We start from the raw sequence: 17554 nt of genomic DNA on the forward strand, positions 1-17554 counted from the left end.
CCCTCCCCCCGCGTGGCCACGCCCGTCGCCCTCGGAGGACAGAGCACGTTTCCCGCCGGGCGGGTGACGCGAGTGCGCCGGGGCGGCAGGCGCCTGCGCAGTGCCGGGCGTCGGCCCGCGGCGAACGGATGGAGGGGCCGAGCGGCTCGGAGGTCACGCTGGAGGCGGACCGGGAAGAGGGCGAGCCCGAGGCGAAGAAGCGGCGGCTTCTCTGTGTGGAGTTTGCCTCGGTCGCGACGTGCGACTCCGCCGTGGCTCAGTGCTACCTGGCCGAGAACGACTGGGAGATGGAAGTAGGCTTCGCTCCTCTCTCCCCTCTCTGTATCTCGGCCCGGGAAGCGCCCAGGTCCCACCGCTGTATCTGTTTTTCAGAGAGCGCTGAACTCGTACTTCGAGCCGCCAGTGGAGAACAGCGCCTTGGAAAGCCGCCCTGAGACCCCGGCAGGGCCCGGGTCCTGGTGAGTGAGCGCCGGGCGGGTCCCTCCGAGGCGGTGGGCGGGCGCTCCGGGGGAGCTCGAGCAGCTGCCTGCGGGCGGAGATGCGCCCCGGCGGCGCCCGGGTCCTGGTGAGTGTGCGCGGGGCTGGCTGGTCACTCGGAGGGGCTCATGCAGGTGGTTGGGGTGCAGATGGCGCCCCCGCCGCGGGGCGAACGCGTCACCCCGACGTAATGTAGTCCGGGAAGGAAAACTTCGAAGCTTCCTTTTTGATTCGAGATCTGGGAACTGTGTGAGAGGTTCGAAATAAATGAATGAGGCAAAATCCTCTGTTGAAGAACGGTAACTTGGAAGTCTCCTGGCTTCCGGTGCGGTTTATCTACGTAGTTGTTTTTTTGAATGCACACCCGCCTTGTAATTCCACTGCTTGCCTCCCCAATTCCAGCCCTGTTGCCCTTCACGTCCAGATGCCTTACGCATCCCTCCAGGTTGACCGCTGCCTATCCTTCCAGTTTTGTCTCCTCTCACCCTCTCTTTCTGACCCCACAAAAACTTAACAGGCATATCAGACTTTCGTTTTCTCCAGTGGGCCGTTTTCTGTTTTCAACCTTTGTAAAGACATTTATGACCTCTGCCCTGAACCTTTTCTTGGACTCTTTTCTTGCTAAGTAGTATTTACCGTAAGTCCCGTCTTAGACATGACTTACCTCCAAGAAACTTTTCCTCTTCGGTAATCTACAGCATCCTGCAGGATCCTGGTCATAGTAACTAAGTTCACATTCTAATTGCTACTTAATATTTTATATCTCCCACTAGGCTACCCATGGGCTTAGTGAAGCCCATATCTGTTTTATACGTATTTAATCTCCCAAGTCTAATACAATATTTGGCATGTAATAAGCTCTCCATAAACATGTATAAAGTTCTCCCCGGTATGTGAGCAGCTGGTAGAGTTAACTTCATAGTGAAGACACATTTCTCCCGATAATCTTTTCGGCTGCACCAGTTTCCAGATGTGATAATTTCATTAGGCTCCTCTATCTGCCTAGCTTCTTACTGGGGGAATTGTCCACCCATCCACAGTGACAGAGCTGTGCCTCCCGTGTTGTAGTATTCACCTAGCCCAAGCTGGCCAGCCAGATCTTCTCTCCTGGGATTTCAAGATTAGGCTAAAGAGAGTTCAGTCTAAATCTTCCTGTGGAGCTGGAACCATAACGTGCTAACTTCGAACTTGTGCGGGAAAGAGGAGAAGGCTGGTTTGCAAGAGGCAGAATGAGGCTGAGGGAAGTTGAGTCAGATGGAGAGAAAGCCTTGATTGAACTTCCTTAGAGACAGCTGCATTCCAGAACCTGGCTCTGTGGCTTGTTTCTGTTTCCTTCTAAATTCCTCTAGTTTGCTCAAACCAGCCTGAGTTAATTTATGCCATTTAGAATCTAAACTGTAACCAATAAAGAAATTGGAACAGAGGCACTTGATCTCAGGGTGGTGAGTTCAAGCCCCATGCTGGGAGAGAGAAAGGAGGGGGGGGCAGAGAAAGGGAGAGAGAGAACCCCTAGCAGGATCCCTGTGGTCAGCACAGAGCCGCATGTGGGGCTTGAACTCACAAACCATGAGCTCATGACCTGAGTCAAAATCAAGAGTTCGACACTTAACTCTGCCACCCCGGCACCCCTAGAGCACGCAATTCTTGATCTTGCGGTTGTAAGTTCAAGCCCCCATGTTGGGTGTAGAGATTACTTAAAAATAAAATCTTAGGGGCTCCTGGGTGGCTGAGTTGGTTAAGTGTCAGACTCTAGTTTCAGCTCAGGTCATGATCTCGAGGCCAGTGGGATTGAACTCCACGTTGGGCTCTACTTGGAATTCTCTTTCTCTGCCCCTCCCCTGCATGTGCACTTTCTCTCTCTCTCAAAAATAAATATTAAAAATAAATAAAATAAATAAACATTAAAAAAATAAATCTTGAAAGCAGAACAGAGGAAGTGGATTCCCTAAAATAGTCCCTCAAAAATGTGAAATCCAGCTGAGTAATGGTGGAACGGAAGGGCATTTGGAGTCCCTCTCAGAATTATAAATTGGGATTTTGGTAGCACAATTGGCGAAATTTGAATAGGTCTTAAAATTACATAATAATGTATCAATGATAATTTTCTGACCTTTAGTAATGCTTGGGTATATATGTAAGCCTGTCCTTGTTTCTGGGAAATACACACAAAAGTATTTATGCAAACATTTCACAATAAAAAGCAAAGCAAGTAAATGTTAAGTAAGTGAATGGTAATGTTTGTGTGGGTGAATGGTGAAAAGAATTTTTACCCTTTCTAATGTTTTACTGAAAGTCTGAAATTATTTAAAAATACGTTAAAGTAATGTTAACTTGATTTATTGTGGTTACTTTACAGTGGTTACAAATACTGAATCATTATGTTGTGCAACAATTAGTATCATGTTATATGTCAATTATATCTCACTAAAAAGTTTTAATTAAAAAGTTAAAATATTGGCATTAAATTTATTGAAGTTATAAATATGAAAACCTATTTCTGAAATTTATGTATGGCATGTAACTGCTTAGCAATCAACTTTTAATAATGGTTTGTGCCTCAAATATCTGGGCCTTGGTGGAGGTGGTGTGAAATGGTTTCTCAGGACTGCGGACTGGAGCTTATATGTTGGGCCTCTCCAGCATGCAGTCTCAGACTTCTCATGTGGTATCTTGCGAGAGAGCGTTCCAAAAGGCTCGAGTGAAAGCTGCAAAGTTTCTTATGACCAAGGCTCTGAAGTCCCAGGACATCCTTTCCATCCTATTCTGTTGGTCAAGCAAATCACTAAGGCAAAGATTCAGGGAGAGAGCTGTTGGACCTCCCCTTTCAATGAGGGGGTAACAACACGTTTGCAGCTGCTATTCACAAAGAGATCTTACTTCATAGGTTTCCTCTGTGTCATTTACAATGTAAAATAAACCCACATTTGGAAATCTTATATTGCTCAGTCTGACTTCAGGTCATAGTTTAAAAAATCATTTTAGGAGTGCCTGACTGGCTCAGTCAGTTAAGCATCTGACTTCAGCTCAGGTCATGATCTCGCCATCCATGAGTTAGAGCCCCGCGTTGGGCTCTGTGCTGACAGCTCAGAGCCTGGAGCCTGTTTTGGATTCTGGGTCTCCCTCTGTCTTTGCCCCTCCCCTGCTCACGCTCTGTCTCTTGCTCTCTCAAAAATAATAAACATTAAAAAAAATTTTTTTTAAGTCATTTTGGTGACATTGAGGGATATTGAGTTGGCTATAATTATATAAGTGAACAATATTTTAGATAACAATAAGAATCTTTTTTCCGCAGTTGTATGGCTTCTTCTCTTATATAGACAGATACTTTTAGGGCTCTTAAATTGTATTTATCTGTAAAATGAGGGCTACAAATAGTTAGAAAATAATTTCAAATTAATCAGTTTATATAGATGATTTGCAAAGTTGTGTTTCATTGTGATCTTGCCAGTGTTGATCTAACAAATGAAGAAACAACAGATTCCATTAGTTCTAAAACCAGCACATCTGAAGGTATTCAGCAAGAGGATGGCAGCACGTTCTCTTTCATTACCTGGAATGTTGATGGATTAGATCTAAACAATCTGCAAGAGAGGGCTCGAGGAGTGTGTTCCTATTTAACTTTGTAAGTATTATTACTTAGATTTAATGGTAGCATGATCATGTGTTTTACCGTCTACAAAAAGGGTAAAGGTCAAGGTTGTGGGCGTTGGCATCAGATCTGAGTTCAAAATCCAACTCTCCGAAGACACATGTGAAAGAGCGGAGAGTGATTGCCTCTCGGTGTGGGTGGGCAGGGGAGGGAATGCTGATTTTTGTTAGCAGCCTTCTAGTACTGTTTTCCTTTCTAAACCTGTATGTAATTATTGCTGTGAAAATAAAATTACCAAGGTGAACTGTATCTGCTACACACTGGCTCTGTGACCTTACATAATCACTTGTGAGCTGCTGAACTTCTCTGCAGTTCAGTTTCCTTCATCGTGGATAATAACTGGTGAGGATTAATAACTTTTAAACATCGCATGGGCCATTATTAGGCTCTCAGTACACTGATTTCTATTATCTGTGATTCCACTTCTTTTCAATTTAAAGTGTTATGTATGTTTTTCTTTTTTAATTTGATGTTTACAGTGTTTGTTAAATGGCACAGATCTTTCTGATTTTATAGTTCTCAAAGGTCAGTGTAAAGATTGAATATTAGATCTCCTAGGGGGCAGAATATTTTGCTAATCTAAGCGGCAGCACATGAAATAGTTTACCTGGTATTTATCATAAATTGCTGTTTTGAATTAGGTATAGCCCGGATGTGATATTTCTCCAGGAAGTCATCCCCCCGTATTGTAGCTACCTAAAGAAGAGAGCAAGTAGTTATGAGATTATTACAGGTAACACTTTATGTCTTACTGTCTTTGTCTCTGGAAAACAGTCAGTGAAAGAGGTAAATCAAAAGTTTAGCCATAGGAGCACACACAGGAAAAAGCAAAAGTAAGTTTGAGGAAAAGTAAGCCAGATGCAGGGTACTAGGAAAACTGTAGGAGGATATGTTATACATCTTAATATATGTGAAAAGTGGTGGTTGCAATGGATGGTTTTTTTCAGGAAAATATAAATTGCAAAAATTTGAGACCTTGAGTAGTTTTTTGGTAAAATAATTTATTAAATTGAAGTGTGATAATTGCTTTTCAAAAACTCTATTCCTTTTAATTGATTTTGGGTTTTTTCCTAGCTTTTGCCCTGAATAGTTTTTGATTTTCCATTTCTATTTTGTTCTAATGAGTTACATTAATATACCAACCGGCTACATTCCATGATATTTGGCTAAATCGTGTGTTTTCTTTGACTTTCGTTTTTACATAGTAGGTAATTGTAATTTTGATTTATACTAAATCGCAGTTGCTAAGCAGAGGGTTCTCTCTCAGTCTCTGTGTTTGTCTTTCTCTCTGTCTTCGTGGGACAACTTTCCTGCATTCTCTTCGGGATTCTTTTGACTTTCTTCTGTTTGGATTTCTTGTTTCTGAATCCCATGCTTTCCTCCTTCTTGGTTTTTCTTCCTCGTTTTATTAGTCTGTTTTTGATTTATTGTGCCTGAACACGTGGTAGGAACTTTCAAACCGGAGGATTGTGACATTCAGTTCTGGTAAATTCTTTTCCTCTTCCTCTTCTTCCTTCCTACTCTGACCCTTTTTCTCTTCCCTCTCCCCCTCCCTTTCCCCTACCAGCTTTTGCCCCCTGCTTGCAGGTTTCTGGTCCATGTGGCTGTTGTTGACCTTCTCCTCCTTTTCTTCCTCCCTCTCTCCCTTTCCACTTTTCCTGGTTTTTCCCTGTTTAGATATAAACCACTTCTCGCTTCTTCAGCTACTTTGTTTTCTGAAAAACAGTTGGAAGCTTTTATTCACTGCCCCTCTACTTCACTTCTCTTCTCACAACTTATACCTTTCTAAATTTCTTATTCATTATCATTTTTCTGGTGCTTCCAGAGTAAGAAGTAATGCATGTCAGTTTGCCTCAGTGTAAGTTTCATCTACTTTTTCAGAAATTGCTCAATTTTTTATTTGATACTGGCATCATTAACTATTTTTAAAATTTCTTTTTAATGTTTATTTAATTTTGAGAGAGAGAGAGAGAGAGAGAGAGCACTTGTGCAAGGAGGGGAGGGGCCGAGAGAGAGGGAGACCCAGAATCCGAAGCAGGCTCCAGGGTCTGAGCTGTCAGCACAGAGCCCGACGCGGGGCTTGAACTCATGAACCACAAGATCATGTCCTGAGCCGAAGTCAGAGGCTTAACCAACTGAGCCACCCAGGTGCCCGCAGCATCGTTGACTATTTTGGGCACTTACGTGAATTCATTTTTATTTTTATATTTCTTCCATACATCAAGCTACTTTGGGAAGGGGCCGGTAAACATAGGGTCTCGATTGGCCATCTTCAGCTGTGTTGAAATAATAGTTTACTTTGAAGATTCATACCCATTTAAATATCTGTACTTACTTGTTATAAAATCTTCAGCAGGAGAACTTGGGATAAAACTTGGGATATTCTTGACTTCTCAGCCTAAATTCTTTCCACAAACATTTGAAGGTCATGAAGAAGGATATTTCACAGCTATAATGTGAAGAAATCGAGAGGTGAAATTTAAAAGCCAAGAGATTATCCCTTTTCCAAATACAAAATGATGAGAAACCTTTTGTGTGTGTATGTAAGTAATTTTTAAAAATTGACTTTTTTTTTTTTTTTAAACTGAGTGGTTTCTTACAGTTCCACTGTGGTATCTTTTTTTAAAAAAAAAAATCTGCCTTTATAGAAAATTTTCTTTTCTAAATTCTTTTAAATAGCCTTAACCATGTAACTAAGTTTTTACATAAATTACAAATGCAAATTTGTGAATATAAAACCCTGATCCATTGGATGTTTTCCAAAGAATATTTAAGAATTTAGGGCTGCTTGTCTGGGTAGAGCCAGGTAGAGCACGCAACTCTTGATCTTGGGGTTTAAGTTTGAGCCCCGTGTTAGGCGGGGAGCCTATGTTAAAAAAAAAAAAAGAAAAGAAAAATGGAATAAACATAGTATAAATATTTAAAAAAAAGAATTTACTAACATTCCACATTTGCTTCCTAAAGTGGTCTTTTTTTCCTAAATGCATTCTACATGATAGTGTACCGTACTCTGTAAGCCTTACAAGAATGAATCCAAAGATCTTGCTCTTGTAGCACTTACAGATTAGCAAGAGAGAGATTGTGTTGTATAGTAACTAAAATAAAGGAAAAGCATAAATGCCACTGGAGTAAATATAATGCTGACCATGGGAGTTTAGAGATAACCTTAAGCTAGATCGTTTTTTGTTTTTTCATTGAGATATAATTGACGCAACAGTATACACTTCCAGGTGTACGACATAACGATTCGATATTTGTATAAATGGTCACCGTAGTAAATCCAGCTAACAGCTGTCCCCATATATAGTGACAACATTTTTGTGTGTGTGTGATGAGATCAGCTAGGTTGTTCAGTGAAATTTTCATGAAGGAAGTTGTATTTGAATTGGGCCCTGAAAAATATGTCAGAGGTAGGCGTTAAGAACAGTCCAGGTGGCAGAACCACCGTGAGCAAACTTTTGCAAATTGCACATTGCAGGATGTGTGTGCGTACATAGGTCTATGTGAGAAAGAACATACAGGAGCGAAGATGAGCCTTGTATTCAGTTGGACGTAGATCTATATGAGAAAGAACATACAGGAGTATACATAAGCATTGTATTCAGTTGGGTGTAGACAGCATGAAAAGGGGTCGTGTGACAAGAGATTGGTAAAGTGGGTTGGATCCAGATTACAGAAGGTCATGAATACCCAGTATGAAAGAATTTGGACTTGATTCTGCGGGCACTTGGTGTGAATAATGACAGATCCTGCATTGTCGGTATCTAAGTAGTAAATGATTTCATTCATTCATTTAACTGATCTTTTTCGAGTGCCTATGTGCCAGGCTGTTGATAATAGCAGAAAATAAAAGAACCATCTTTGCTCTCAGATGACTCATGACTTTGTAGGAGAGAAATCACTGTGCTGTAATTCAGCCTAGGGAACTTTAAAAACAGTCTTTCGAGTATGCTATAGGAGTATAGAGGAGGGAGCCACTGTCTGGGGATGCTGAGGAAGGATCACAGGGGAGGTGACATTTGAGGTAGGTCTGGAAGTACTAGTGGCTGTTTGCTAAGTAGTCTTCTTCGGGAGCAGGATTAGCACTTTATACCTTGACCTAGAAAGATGAGCGCAGTGCTGATTATATAGTTTTGCTTTAGCAAATACATACTAATGAGCCGAGTACTTGGCTGATTCTGTTATCAAATTTCTGCATTAGTGGTTGGTGAGTAATTTTAACAACTATATTTATCCTGTTGCAGGCAAGTGTGTCAGGAAACGAACTTTGCCTTATGACTTCTCACTTGGAGAGCACCAGAGGGCATGCTAAGGAACGAATGAATCAGTTAAAAATGGTTTTAAAGAAAATGCAAGAAGTTCCAGCGTCAGCTACAGTTATATTTGCAGGAGATACAAATTTAAGGGATCACGAAGTGAGTGACAAAGTATGTTCTGTGCTTCTGGGCGCTGCTGCTGTGGAGACTAATTTGGGTTTCTTCTGACCAAAGCTGTTAAAATGTGTAAGCGGTCTTCTAGGTGCAATTCAGTAAATATTCACTTAGCCTGTGCTGTGAGCCTAGCGTTGCAGAAGCAGGAGGAGCCCTTAGATTATTGGGAAAAGCACAAATACTGCACTTGAAACAGACAACACAAAGCAATACATGTTGATTAAAAAGAGGGGTATAGAGAAAATAATAAATCAAAGTTTAGAAAAGATCCAGTTTATCTGCTGTGTCTCTAGCTGCAAGATGAGAAGCACAGAAAGATTTGACCATCACAGTTGTCCCTACTTCTCTTCCGGTTTTCTTTTTTCAACTTTTTTTTTTTTTTACTCCCTTTTCCTGGTGCGACCATGCCTAGGTCTGAAATGCTGTCCTTTCCTTTAGTTCAGTTGAGACACATTGGGATTTTTCAGGGCCTCTGTAGACTTAGATCATATTAAATGGTAAGCCGGCCTTGCCTTTTCCCCCAACTCTGGCTAAACGCACATCAGATTAGAAGTGTTCATTTCACTGCTGAACGCTCCAGGAGTGGAGGAAGTGAAACGAGCAATGAAACCATGTCAGGACTTACTTCCAAAGTGAGGGCAATACCCTAGATAAAGAAGGTGGTGCTCTACTTCTCTTTGTGATTTTGTGTCCTTGTACACAGATTATTAAAGAAAATCAGATGGTCTATTGGACTATTTGCAAATCAGTGACTTCATGGTAGCTGTTTTGTGATACCTGGTTGATCGGGGGTAAAAGAAAAATCCTGCTTTTCAACAAGTGTTGGGAAAACTGGAAATCCACATGCAAAAAAAACCACTTGGATCCTTACTTTATACCCTATACAAAATGTGTTCAAAATGGATCAGTGACCTACAAGAGCTAAAACTATAAAACCTTTAGAAGAAAACAAAGGGGAAAAGCCTTGTGATACTAGATTTGGCAACGACCTCTTGGATGTGACACCAAAAGCATAGACAACAAAAAAAAAGATGGCCTTCATCAAAATTAAAAACTTTTCTGCATCAAAGGACACACAGATTGAAAAGGCAGCCCATGGAATGGGAAAAATGTTTTGCAAATCATGTGTCCGGCAAGTGAGTAATATCAACGTAATTAATATTGATATTATATAAAGAATTTCTGCAATAAAGAAACAACCTGGTTTAAAAATGAGCAAAAGACCTAAATAGACATTTTTTCAAAGAAAACCTACAAATGGCCAGTGAGCACAAGAGAAGATGCTCAGCGTCACTGATCATTGGAGAAATGTGAATCAAAGCCATCACGAGGTATTACTTGATGTCTGCTGATACGAGTATTATCAGAAAACCAGAGAATAACATATTGGCGAGGGTTTGGATTGGAACCCTTGCGATGGGGATAAAATGGTAGAGCTGCCATGGAAAGTGGTGTGTTAATTCCTCCAAAAATTAAAACCCTTTTCATGTGGTCCAACAATCCCATTTCTGGGTATATACCCAAACAAGTAAAAGCAGGGTCTCGAAGGGATATTTGTACACCTGTGTTGATAGTAGCATTACTTTTTTTTTTTAAGTTTATTTATTTATTTTGAGAGAGCAAGCACGAGCTGGGAAGGGGCAGAGAGAGGGAGAGAGAAAATCCCAAGCAGGCTCCGTGCTGTCAGCGCAGTGCCTGACATGGGGCTGGAACTCACGAAGCATGAGATCATGACGTGAGCTGAAATCAAGTCAGCTGTCTAACCAGCCGAGCCACCCAGGCACCCCTATTGCAGCATCATTCACTGTAGCTAGCACCTAAGTGACCATTGACAGATGAGTGGGTAAACAAAATGTACGTGCCTACAGCAGAACATCGTTAAGCCGTAAAAGGGAAGGAGACACGCATGCTGTGGGATGGATGAGTCCTGGACATTATGCTAGGTGAAGTAAGCCAGTTACAAAGAGGACACGTTTTATGTTTTCTCCTATGAATTTCCTAAAGTAGTCAAATTCATACAGAAAGTAGGATGGTGGTTGCCAGGGACTGGGGGAGGATGGAATGGGTAGTTAGGATTTAATGGGTGTGGAGTTTCAGTTTGGGAAAATGAAAAGGTTCTGGAGCTGGATGGTGGTGATGGTTGCACAATTCTGGCGATGTACTTAGTGCCATGGAACTGTACACATTAAAATGGGAAATTGCACGTATGCAGGCCTACCTCGGAGGTGCAGGTTCAGATCCAGACCCCCACATTAAGCTGGATGTCGTAACAAAGCAAGTCAAATGAATTTTAGTTTCCCACTGTGTGTACAAAAATTATGTTTATACTGCTGTAGTCTATTTATTAAAAAGAAATGTACTTGTTAAAAAGGTATGTACATTCAAAAGCAATGTACATACCTTAATTAAAATTATTTTATTGGTAAAAGATGCTAACCATCACCTGAATTTTCAACCAGTCATAATCTTTGTGCTGGTGGAGGGTCTTGCTCTGATGTCGGTGGCTGCTGGCTGATCGGGGTGGTGGTTGCTTAAGGTTGGGATGGCTGTAGCTATTTCTTCAAATAAGACAATGAAGTTTGCTGCCTTGACGGGCTCTTCCTTTCACAGTTTCTCTGTACCATTGCTGTGCCTTTTGATAGCATTTTACCCACAATAGACCTTTCAAAATTGGAGTCATTCCTCTTAAAGCCGGCCACTGCTTTATCAACTAAATTTACATAATATCCTGAGTACTTGGTTGTCATCTCAACAGTTTTCACCGAGAGTAGATTCCATCTCAAGAAACCACTTTGCTCCTCCGTAAGAAGCACCTCCTCATCCGTTAAAGTTTGGTCCTGAGACTGCGGCACTACCATCCCTTATTCAGGCTCCACTCTAACCCTAGTTCTGCTGTTTGCACCGCATCTGCCTTAATTTCTCCACAGAAGTCTTGAAAACCTCAATTCCGAGTCACCCGTGAGGGTTGGAATCAACTGTTCCAAAGTCCTTCCTGTTCATGTTGACATTTTGACTTTTTCCCGTGAATCATAGGAAAATCTTCCAGAAAGTTTTCAATTGATTTTGCCCAGATCATCAGAGGAATCACTGTATATGGCTGCTATAGTCTTATGAAACGTACTTCTTAAATAATAAGACAAAAGTGGAAATGACTCCTTAACCTGTGGGTTGCAGAATGGAGGTTGTGTCAGCAGGCGTGAAAACATTTATCTTCCTGTCAATCTCCACCAGCTCTTGGGTGACCAGGTGCATTGTCAATGAGCAGTAACATTTTGAAAGGATTTGTTTCCTGAGCAGTAGGTTTCAGCAATGAGTAAACCATGTTGTAAACAGATGTGCTGTCATCCAGGCTTTGTTCCATTTGTAGGACACAGGAAGAGTAGATTTAGCCTCATCCTTTTTTTATTAAGTTTTTAATTCCAGTATAGTTAACATACAGTGTTATATAGTGTCAGGTGTACATTATAGTGTCTCAACAATTTCATACAGATTCGGCCTAATTCTTAAGGGCCCTAGGATTTTTGGAATGATAAATAAGCATTGACTTCAACTTCAAGTCAGCCGCTGCATTGGCCCCCAACAAGAAAGTCAGCCTGTCCTTTGAAGCTCTGAAGCCAGGCCCTGACTTCTCTCTAGCTGTAGAAGTCTTAGATGGCATCTTCCAGTAGAAGGCTGTTTTGTATATGTTGAAGATCTGTTGTTTATCGTAGCCACCTTTATTAATTCTCCTAGCTGGATCTTCTGGAGAACTCGCTGCGGCTTCTGCCTCGGCACTTGCTGCCTCCCCTGGCACTTTTATGGATACCGTGTCTTTCCTTAACCTTTACGAGCCAACCTCTGCTAGCTTTAAACTTTTGCAGCTTCCTTACCTCACTCGGCCTTCATGGAATTGAGGGTCAGGGCCTTGCTCTGGATGAGGCTTTGGCTTAAGGGAATATTGTGACTGATCTATCCAGACCACTCAAGCTTTCTCCACGTCAGCAATAAGGCTGTTTTACTTGTTATTCCTGTGTTATCTGGAGTAGGGCTTTTATCTTCTTCCGAGCACTTTTCCCTTGTATTCACAATTTGGCTAAGGGGCCTAGTATTTGGTCTGTCTCAGCTTTACATATGCCTTCCTCACTGAGCTTAATCATTTCTAGCTTCTGATTTACAGTGAGAGACAAATGACTCTTCTTTTCACTTGGACACTTAGCGACCATTGTAGGTTGATCAAACAGCCTCATTTCAGTATTGTGTCTCAGGGGAAAGGGAGACCTGAGGGGAGAGAAGAGGTTATGTGGAGCAGGGAGAACACACACAAAAAATATTAAGTTCACCATCTTCTTTAAAAAAATTTTTTTTTAATGTTTATTTATTTCTGAGACAGAGCATGAACGGGGGAGGGTCAGAGAGAGAGGGAGACAGAATCTGAAACAGGCTCCAGGCTCTGAGCTGTCAGCACAGAGCCCGATGCGGGGCTCGAACTCACGGACCGCGAGATCATGACCTGAGCTGAAGTCGGATGCTTAACCGACTGAGCCACCCAGGCGCCCCAAGTTCACTGTCTTCTATGGGCATGGTTCATGGCGTCCCCAAACAATTAACGGTAACAGCAAAGATCCCGATCACACATCACCATAGCCGATGTATAATAACAAAGTTTGAGATGTAAAGATCACCAAACCTGACACGGAGACGCACTGTAAGCAAATGCTGTTGGGGAACATGGCGCTGATAGACTCGCTGCCTGCGAAGTGGCCACACACACCTGCTGTTTGTAAAACAGTATCTGTGAAGTGCAGTAAGGTGGAGTGCAATAAGAGGAATTATGACTTATTTTATTTACCACAATGCAAAATCTTTAAGTCCTGGAGTGTGAATAGAAGGAAGAATTGATAGTAAATTTCAAATGACACTGTGAAGGCAGCTCACATTATTGGATCATATAAATGGGATATGACTAAATTTATACACTAGAGTAACAGTTTTGCCTACTTTTTACTTGTGTTCATTTTTTAAAAAATAAATAGCAATAACCGAGGCTATGGGCTAGCAACCTTCTAAGTTTTGTCTGATATCCGAAGTTAGGAGTCTATGACAGAAGAGAAGGGGCAAATTTCAGATCTCTCAGGCTATCTTGATTATTTTTATATTACCTACTTATTACTGTACAGCAAATATTCTTTAGAATATATTTATATCTAGTCTTGCATTGCATTAATTTATGACACTCTGATTTGAAATGTTGGTCTTAGACATAGAAAAAAACCTTTTTAATTTAGGAGAAGAAGGACTGAATCTTAAAGAATTGTCTTTTTCTTTTCAGGTTACCAAATGTGGTGGTTTACCCGGCAACATTTTGGATGTCTGGGAGTTTTTGGGCAAACCTAAGCATTGCCAGTATACGTGGGACACACAGATGAACTCTAATCTTGGAATATCTGCAACTTGCAAGCTTCGTTTTGATCGAATATTTTTCAGAACAGCAGCAGAAAGTGGTCATATTGTTCCCCAAAGTTTGGACCTCCTTGGGTTGGAAAAACTGGATTGTGGTAGATTTCCTAGTGATCACTGGGGTCTTCTGTGCAACTTAGATGTGATATTGTGAAATGCCTTTCAAATAAGAGTTTTGCATCTTATGAGTAATTTCATTCTGGGTTTTTCCAAATGTAATTTTATCTGTCTGGAAAGGTAGGCTTAATAGGGAGGAATTAATGTACTAGATCACTGTAACAGAAGAAAACACTACTGTGATTTTATTTTGTGGACTGTGTCCTCATATTTCAGAAGTAAATATTGATGTTTATTTACATTAAAGCTTACCTGGTGTTCAGAATATGAGACTTCTTCATAAAAGGCCACCAGGACCGTTGGAGCTTTTCATAGTGCTCAGAGTTACCAGCTGGTTCTCAAGCAGGGCCACGTCTCTATCTGGGCTAGCCTTTGTAATTTGTTGATTTTTAAGATCAGGCACCAGAGAGTTTATATTTTAAGTAGATCTTTAAAAATAAAAATAAGAGGTTATTGAGTTTGGGGGATTAGATCTTTTCATTATGTTTTAGAAATTCAGGTAATTGTAAATGAAAAAGCCATGATTATGTACGTTTAAGTAGATGATAGGTATCCCACCATAGACTTTGTTTTCGTCAGCTAACAGTACATATTTGCTAAGCTCTAAGTGAAACCTTAGGACTTGAAATTTCTCAACTTTTTAAAATTCATGTTTGTCAACGTCGCCATTTGTGTTGCCAACAGAGGCAAGGTTAGACCTGATAATGATTAAAGTCAATTTTATAGCTGCATCGGATATCTTTTCTAAGAGAAAAATGAATGTGTAAAGAGAAATCGGTTTTTAGTTTTACTTATAAAATTGAATTATTTTACAGGAGAGGGATAAGGAGCACTTTTAACTGTGCTTTAAAAAACACTTTTAAGAGAAGTGTACTTTATTTTTTTTTTTAAGTATTTTTTTTTTTCAACGTTTATTTATTTTTGGGACAGAGAGAGACAGAGCATGAACGGGGGAGGGGCAGAGAGAGAGGGAGACACAGAATCGGAAACAGGCTCCAGGCTCCGAGCCATCAGCCCAGAGCCTGACGCGGGGCTCGAACTCACGGACCGCGAGATCGTGACCTGGCTGAAGTCGGACGCCCAACCGACTGCGCCACCCAGGCGCCCCAAGAGAAGTGTACTTTAAATAAAGAATTATACTTGTTTATAGTTTTCGTATGCTTTTGTGTCCACGATGGGATTGAAGTTTTTACCTGCTTCCTATTTTTGACTCTTCCTGTTTCTGACTGCTGCTACTCACCTCTCTGAGAAAGAAAACAGCTTCTGTGAAGCTTCTCCCACCAAGAACTACCAAGCACACGTTGATGTCCTCAGTATAAAAAAAGGAAAGCCAGTGGGAATGATTAGAATGAGAAGTCACAGAGCCTCATTTTCAGCAGGGGTATCAAAATTAGCAACCAAACCACCTGATAAAAGACAAACTGAATTTATGCATGATATTCTCTTTGTAGTGACGATGGAAAGGAGTTTTATATGTTACTTATTTAGTCATTTAGAATGAAAATGCTAATATTGTAGCATACATTATGGAGGCAGTAGTTCATTTTTATAGGAAAAGGATGTTTGGGGCATAAAATGCTTATTCACTGGGGTTCCTAGGTGGCTCAGTCAGTTAAGCATCCTACTCTTGATTTCGGCTCAGGTCATGATCTCGTGGTTTGTGAAATCGAGCCCCACGTCGGGTTCTGTGATGACAGTGCAGAGCCTGCTTGGGATTCTTTCTCTCTCTGCCCATCACCTACACACCCTCTCTCTCAAAATAAATAAGGAGTTATTGTTTGAAAACCTTGAAAGGAACTCCAATCCCTTTACATGACTGAGCATTCAAGTGAAATACCTTCCCATTTGCTGTTCATAGTGACAGAATCTAAGAAGTTTTATGTGATGGGAATAGGAACAATTAGACCAATTTTAGTCAGCTTTCCCAAGAATTAGGACCCTACTAATTTACTGAAATCATTATTGCACTGTATGCTAACTAACTTGGGTGTAAATTAAAAAAATAAAACTATAAAAGTAAATAAAACTGCCAAGAATGGCCTGCTCATTAAGAAAAAAAAGGAAAAGATGGAGCACCTGGGTGGCTCCATTGGTTAAGCATCCGACTTCGGCTTAGGTCATGATCTCACGGTTCATGAGTTCAAGCCCCGCATCGGGCTCTGTGCTGACAGCTTGGAGCCTGGAGCCTGCTTCAGATTCTGTGACTCCCTCTCTCTCTCTGCCCCTCCGTGGCTCACACTCTGTCACTGTCTCTCTCAAAAATAAATAAAATGTTAAAAAATTTTAAGAAAAAGAAAAAGGAACTACTAATCTGCGATATCTTGGATTTTTTTTTTTTTTTTTTTTTTTTACTTTGGATTTCAAATTTCCCAGCATGGTATATCTGAGTACCTTATTTTCCTTGGGGGAAATTCCAACTCAGAATCTTGTATTTATTTCAGTAGACTAAATACCATCTTTGCCACTGATGTGGAATGTACTTGAAGCTTGCTAGACCTCAGTTTCTCCCACCTTCAAAACAGGATAATTCTGCCTTTCCTGTACAGTTTGTGCTAAGACAAATGTCTCAGCCAACAGCATGTAACAAGAGCAAATGAAGCCAGAAAAGCTATACTAAGGATACCTAATTTTACCCTTAATAGTTCTTGTAGTCTCTGGCATGTATACATGCAGGAGCTCAATAAATGCCCATTAAATCCCGAAGAGAAGTGAGAGACAGTGGCCTAACATTAATGTCCTAGGGAGGCAGACTTTTTCATGTAGTGCCAAAATAGATACTAAATTCATTATATTATAATAATAAATATATAATATATATATAATGTGTGTATGAATATATATATATATCAAAATAGGCATTCATTGTAGTGGCACTTGAGTTAGAAGATTAAACTCTAACCTTCTGGGCTAAGCCCATGTATATTAAAGATCTCTGGGAACAAGCCTATGGTCTAAATTGGATTTGTTGGTGCAGTGAGAGGGCACTCAGGGTGTTGTGGAAGGCCAAGTGAGAGGACAAAGGGCAATGCCTTTTGTGAGGTTTAGGTTCCCGCTGAAGGATTCTGGGGAGGTCTTGGATTCGGAGATTGGTTCCTGTACCTTACGGTTTCAGAGGTAGACTAGGAAAAGAAAGGGGCTGACTCAAGATTGGATTCTATCATGAGTAGAGGAGAGTTTAGCAATTGGGCCCCACCAGTTAGGAGTGGGAATAGCAAAGCAAAGGGGGCCTCTGTGGTGAGAAAGTAATAGTTGTTCACAAAGGGGATTGTTCTGTTGTTTTATGGCCTGAGCTTGGGAGGGGAGGGTTTTTGGTTTTTTTTTTTTGTTTTAAGTTTATTTATTTTGAGGGAAAGAGAGACCATGAGTGAGTGGGAGAGGGGCAGAGAGAGGGAGAAAGAGAATCCCAAGCAGGCTCAGGCTGTCGGCCAGCACAGAGCTGGATGTG

The 17554-nt window shown here is 41.1% G+C and overlaps 1 protein-coding gene across 1 annotated transcript; it reads left to right on the top strand.

The window, feature by feature from the left end:
• Window positions 1–89: 89 nt before the first annotated feature.
• Window positions 90–14987, top strand: TDP2 (tyrosyl-DNA phosphodiesterase 2). The gene is given in 8 exon segments (XM_030314722.1): window positions 90–293; window positions 373–458; window positions 3926–4099; window positions 4768–4859; window positions 6552–6635; window positions 6638–6669; window positions 8371–8541; window positions 13865–14987. Coding segments are annotated over 8 exon segments (1086 nt in total). The 5' UTR covers window positions 90–128; the 3' UTR covers window positions 14147–14987.
• Window positions 14988–17554: the final 2567 nt, after the last annotated feature.

The sequence above is a fragment of the Lynx canadensis genome, chromosome B2 (genome assembly GCF_007474595.2).
Source record: "Lynx canadensis isolate LIC74 chromosome B2, mLynCan4.pri.v2, whole genome shotgun sequence".
In the NCBI taxonomy this organism is placed as follows: Eukaryota; Metazoa; Chordata; class Mammalia; order Carnivora; family Felidae; genus Lynx; species Lynx canadensis.